This window comes from Sinocyclocheilus rhinocerous, unplaced genomic scaffold, assembly GCF_001515625.1.
Source record: "Sinocyclocheilus rhinocerous isolate Xijiao unplaced genomic scaffold, SAMN03320098_v1.1 scaffold836, whole genome shotgun sequence".
NCBI classification, from domain to species: Eukaryota; Metazoa; Chordata; class Actinopteri; order Cypriniformes; family Cyprinidae; genus Sinocyclocheilus; species Sinocyclocheilus rhinocerous.
In genome coordinates this window covers 318,771-325,210 of record NW_015648109.1, presented here as the reverse complement: position 1 = coordinate 325,210, position 6,440 = coordinate 318,771, and the positions used below count along the sequence as shown (strand labels likewise).

Genomic DNA, 6,440 nt, shown 5'->3' with positions numbered 1-6,440 from the left:
TCACAGTGAACTGGAACCTTGAGAGTCATGAGAATTCACACTGGAAAGAAACCTTTCAGCTGCCCTCAGAGTTTTGCACAACAAGGACAACTTAAATGTCACATGAGAAGTCACACTGGAGAGAAGCCATTCAACTGTCCTCAATGTGAAAAGAGTTCAAACGAAACCTTGAGATTCACATGACAGTTCACACTGGAGAAAAGCCTTTCAGCTGCTCTCAATGTGGAACAAATTTTACAGTAAAACGAAACCTCATTAGTCACATGAGAATTCACACTGGAGAAAAGCCTTTCAGCTACCTTAAGTGTGGAAGGAGTTTCACAGTAAAACGAAACCTTGAGAGAAACATGAGAATTCACACTTGAGAGAAGACTTCTACCTGCTTTGAGTGTGAGAAGAGTTTCACAGTGAAACATAAGCTTAATATTGTCATGAGAATAGCATTGCTGTTTTGGTGTTTCCCTTATTAATGTATTCAACATACCCATTTCACGTATTCCTATACTTTACATATGTTTCATTTATACTGATTCTTAGCATGTTTTTCTAATGCTGGATAATGCTGTGTTGTACAAAGAATAGCATTTTAGATTCATTAATCTGTGCAAGGCAGAACTGTAACTGATGGGAAAAATAACTACATTTTCTTTCTCTATCAGCCTCATTGCAGAAGAGTTAACTTGACAATATGTTTGAATACCTTTGAATATCAGACAAAAATCTAACAGAGGGAGAGAAGCTGGCTGGAGGCAATGACAACTTCTAAAAATACACATGCATGCACAACATGCGCCTGAGGAAAACCGTTGGGATTGCGAATTCAAATGCGGATGCGCGGGAGAGCGAGCTGAGACAGATTCAGCCGAAGACCGCAACAAACATAAATACAATCAGTAGACATATATTCAGCGTTACACGTTTCAAGACGTTATGGTGAGTATTGAGCACTGGAATCATTCTCCAAAGGTTTTGTCGGTAACTTTATCAGTCTACTGGATATTTTTACGTCATGAAATAATCAATAAATCAAAATCTTTACCGACTGACACTGTATATTTCAGCCTGATTAACTTCTATTCTGTCACTTGCCATGTTTAATGCAGAGGAACATTTTTCATTGATGTTTTGCCAAATTCATCAAAATTGCTACAGAAGTATTTTATTTATTTATGCCAATGTTAACAGACTGTTGCCTGTATATACATATTTATTTATTTATATATAATCTATAGAAATATTTGTTGATTATTTTATTGCCTTTATAACTTGCAAAGCCGGACTTAACATTAAATTAAACAACACTGAGTTCGCCGCCCTCTAGTGGCAAAACATCGAAATTTTCAACTTTTGACGTAACGAAGCCTCTCTTGCTTAAATTACATGACCTCACTAGTTTGATACGTACTCCGAACCACTGATTCGAAAGAATCGTTGACGTTTCGGTTCTTCATGAACCCGTGTTTTGAAAGCGCCCATCGCTACATTAATGCTGCTTATATTATAAGCCAGATCAGTTTCGGTTGTAAAATGTCTATTAGAGAATAGAATGAATTAAAACTGACTAACGGATATTCTGCGAAATAAACTTGATGGATAATGATGGAGCAGCATGAAAGCGACCAGACCACACTGGCACCAGATGTGAGGACAAAAACCTGCCAATCGTCACCTAGACAAGAGCACAACAATGAAAAACAGTGTAAGTTGGTTATTTGTCAATTTCATATAATCAAATAAGTTAAATGAATCTGTTAACCGTGACCAATAAAGCCACATGTGTCAAATGATTTATAAGCCTAGAAAGGTGGTTATTCCAGATGTTCAAATGACCACAATAGTTGCGGATTTGTAAGAGCAACTTAAAAAAAAAATCTAAAATCAGACTGAAGCCAGAGAAGCCTAGTGAAATTGTGATTTTTGGATACTTGAATAAATGATCATTCATTCCTTTTAATAAAATTAAAAAGACATAATACAGCACTCTCCAAACAAAAGTATATTTCTTTATTGACTGCCTTCCAAAACATGTTGCATGCTGTAAAATGTTCATTATAATAGAAAATGGGGGTGGGGGGAATAGAATAAAAAATGATAATTTTAACAATATTTCACATGACTGCAAAATCAAATTATAAAACAGTGATTAATAAATATAACAATATAAACTAGCTATAAACATATATTTGTGATTATGTAAAGTTACTTCACATAATTGTTTAAAAAGCATTCCATTTTGTGAATGGTAAACATTTATATGCTAGTTGTTTTATTCACTGCTTTTTAAAGAAGTCTTAATGTACATGTAAAAATACATGTACATGCTCTCTCCACAGTGAATGTGTCCCAGATGTGTATTAAAATGATAGTGGTGCTTAAACTTTTTTTTTTTTGGTCATAATAGTTATATGCTTTTCCACTGTCAGGCCATTGTGAGCCAGGGCTTACAATGAGTTGAGCGGGGCCAATAGCCTTGGATCCCAAGCCACGAGGACAAAATCAAGCTGCATGTCCAATGTCTGGTCAGTAGCCTTGCAACGCTACTCTAAAACCCACCCTTGACACGTCTAAATAGAACAACACAGAACACAACCCCACCATTTCACCAACAAGGGGAAGATGAATGAAGACTAGCTAGATTGCAAAATGACAGAAGCAAACTTTTGTGATGATTTACCAAATAACTACAAGATTATAATCATATATGTTCTTCAAACAGTCTCCGGTATTTTTATAAGAATACTTAGCCTTTAGCATCTCATATAAATCTATAAATAACATATTTCTGCCACCTACGGTGATAAGAATTCCCATTAGCATGCTTGTGTAACCCCTCCTGTTCTACTCCCCTCGCTTGCACCGAATGGGAACCAACGTTTCTGTTGGTTCCGTTACACTCACCCCTAAACCTCACTCCCATCCGGGTCACGGCACTAATTTAACCCCTTCGGGTTTTACTCCCTTCACTTGCTCTGAGCGGGATTTGAAACGGTGTTACCAGCATGGGAGGTGGGCGCACTAACAAGGATGCTAAAGATCGCAGCCTCTAGTGTCAGTTGCTAGTGCGCCTCTTGAGATTAGGGGAATGAGGTTTACCCACACAGCACTAACCAGCTGGCCTCCGTTACACTCACCCCCCTAATCTTCACTCCCATCCGTGTCACGGCACCAATGTAACCCCTTCGGGTTTTACTCCCCTCACTCTTTTCGAGCGGGATTTGAACTGGAGTTACCGGCATAGGAGGCGGGTGCTAACAAGGACACTAAAGACCACAGCCTCTAGCATTAGTCGCTGGTGCACCTTTGAGATCAGGGGAGTGAGGTTTACCTGCGCAGCTCTTACCAGCTGGCCTCCGTTACACTCAACTCCCTAAACCTCACTCCCACCCGGGTCACGGCACCAGTGTAACCCCTCCGGTTCTACTCCCCTCACTCTCTCCGAGCGGGATTTGAACCAGCATTTCGAGCATGGGAGGTGGGTGCGCTAACAAGGACACTTAAGACCGCAGCCTCTAGCGTCAGTCTCTAGTGCGCCTCTTGAGGGGAGTGATGTTTTTCCCAAACAGCTCACGCCTCCATTACACTCGCCTTTGGCCTGACAGTGGAAACATGGCTAACATGCATCCCTGACCAACCATGAATGTGGTTTAAATTTTGCATCCTGTTTACACCCATTTTAACAAATACAAGTGAGTTGGATCTTAGTACTGGGTATAAATGGGACCTAACTCTATCTTATAGTGGAAAATGCTATAGACAAGAACATTAATTGTAACAATATGAGAATGACAGATTTAACATTTAGTATATCAGAGACCTTTGTCGCATTCTGCTGTTAAACTTACTTTGGCTCAGTCTCACCTTAATTATCCTTGAATTGATTTTTTACATAGATATTTTAATGTTTATTTTAGATCAGAATGAACGGAAAGAAGATTCTGTCACTCGCCATGAATGTGGGATGCATTTCTTTAAGGAAGCAAGTCATGAGGAGCACACGAGAATTCACACTGAAGAGAAACCATTCATCTGCCCTCAGTGTGGAAAGAGTTTCACAGTGAAACAAAAGCTCGAGGCTCATTTAAGGATTCACACTGGAGAGAAACCTTTCAGCTGCCCTCAGTGTGGAAAAAGTTTCACGCAACAAGGTCAGCTTAACATTCACATGAGAATTCACACTGGAGAGAAACCTTTCACCTGCCCTCAGTGTGAAGTGAGCTTCACGCAACAAGGATACCTTAAACGTCACATAAGAACTCACACTGGTGAGAAACCGTTCATCTGCCCTCAATGTGGAAAGAGTTACAAAGTAAAACAAAGCCTTGAGAGTAATGTGAGAGTTCACACTGGAGAGAAGCCGTTTATCTGCCCTCAGTGTGGAAAAGCCCTCCATTCCAAAGAAGCCATTTATTTGCCCTGAATGTGGAAAGAGTTTTACAGTGAAACAAAGCCTTGAGAGTCACATGAGAATTCACACTGGAGTGAAGCCTTTCTCCTGCCATCAGTGTGGAAAGAGATTCACAGTGAAACAAAGCCTCGAGAGTCACATGACCATTCACACTGGAGAGAAACCTTTCACCTGCTCTGAGTGTGGAAAGAGTTTCACAATGAAGCAAAAGCTTGAGAGACACGTGAAAATTCACACTGAAGAGAAACTTTTCATCTGCCCTCTATGTGGGAACAGTTTCACAATGAAAACCAACCTTGACAGACACATGAAAATTCACACTGAAGAGAAGCCTTACACCTGCTTCGTGTGTGGAAAGAGTTTTAGAATAAAACAAAACCTTGATAGTCACATGAGAGTTCACACTGGGCTGAAGCCCTTCATCTGCTGTGAATGTGGGAAAAGTTTCACTGTGAAACAAAGCCTTGAGAGTCACATGAAACTTCACAATGAACCGGAGGCTTTTACCTGTTCCGAGTGTGGAAAGAGTTTCACAGTGAAGCAAAACCTTGAGAATCACATGAGAATTCACACTGGAGAGAAACCTTTCACCTGCCCTCAGTGTGAAAAGAGCTTCACGCAACATGGACACCTTAAACGTCACATGAGAATTCACGCCGGAGAGATGCATTTTGACCGAGTTGGGGAATCTCCTCTGCTGTCACCTGTGTACAGCATCCATCCAAATGCAGTGATGGCAGTCATAGCATACCAGGACACCCACCAGCTATCGGAGGAGAGTGATATAGTCAATCTGTTTATATGACTAGGAGGTCATGACCAATAAGAGACCAACAGGACAATTACTGTGTTGACAATTAAGTGTTTCTATTGTTCATTATTATGGGAGCTGCGGTGTTTCCCCTTAATTATATATTTACACAATTATTCTGCATATTTTGAATGTTTATTATACCTTATATGTTAATATTGATTTATGTGATGTTTTTCTAATAATGTATAACCTAATGTACAAAAAAATAAAATTTAAAGGGATAGGCACCCAAAAATGAAAATTTGCTGTTAATTTACTCACCCTCAGGCCATCCGAGATGTTGGTGACTTTTGTTTCTTCAGTAGAACAGTAAAGAGGATTTTTAGGTGAAACTGCTGTCCTTGGCTATTCATACACTGCACGTCTGTGGCTGCCGGTGTTCTGACGATTTGTGCTACCCCATCTGTTTTTGCTACCTCCCATTAAAACAATTGGGAGCACAATTCGACATTGAAAAATGCTACCTATCAGATTGTGCTTTATTTACGTCTACACCTACCGCAACCCCAAACTTACCCTTACAGTAATACAAATACAGTAATAATGTGTTGTTCAGCATGACAAAAAATGACACAATATTGATGTGCACATGCGCAGTAAGCCCAGGCAGGACAATCTGACGAATAGGGTAAAATGTCAGGACACCGTTTTTGAATATAAAAACATATATATACTCTAAAAAATGCTGGGTTAAAACCAACCATTGCTGGGTTATTTGGCAACCCAGCACCGGGGTAATATTGGACAGAACACATGCTGTGTTGTTTTGACCCAGCTGGTTGGATTAAATGTTTTACTCAACATGCTGAGTTGTTTTATTTTTAACTCAACTATTGTTTAAAAATTACTATATTGCTGGTTTAAAATGGGCTGGAAATAAAAAATCACACACAGAATTACTAGAGGCAACAGTAATAATCAAAAGATGAATATTTATTAATAAGCAAGAACACCCATGGACAAAAATATGAGACAAATTAAAATTGTTTGGGTGATTACAGCATAGTTTACAATATTACATATATTTAAACTCGTTTAACAAGCATTTTAGAAATAAAAAAATGTAACATTTAAAAGTAACATTTGAGCATTTAAGCTGATGATGCAGTTTGTTTACAACGGAGAGTGAGAACTGAGAGCAATGGAGGACGCAGCGGCACAACCACAAGCCTTGGTGATACTGAGGACTGTTGAAACATGGTGGTGTTCTAAGTGTCAGAG

General features: G+C 39.3%; 1 protein-coding gene across 1 annotated transcript; it reads left to right on the top strand.

Moving 5' to 3' along the window:
• The first annotated feature begins 1,432 nt into the window (after window positions 1-1,432).
• Window positions 1,433-5,444, top strand: LOC107709596 (gastrula zinc finger protein XlCGF26.1-like). The gene is made up of 3 exons (XM_016514109.1): window positions 1,433-1,699; window positions 3,912-4,410; window positions 4,442-5,444. The coding sequence occupies exons 1-3, from the start codon at window positions 1,597-1,599 to the stop codon at window positions 5,208-5,210; spliced, it is 1,371 nt and encodes a 456-aa protein (XP_016369595.1). The 5' UTR covers window positions 1,433-1,596; the 3' UTR covers window positions 5,211-5,444.
• The last annotated feature ends 996 nt before the right edge of the window (window positions 5,445-6,440 follow it).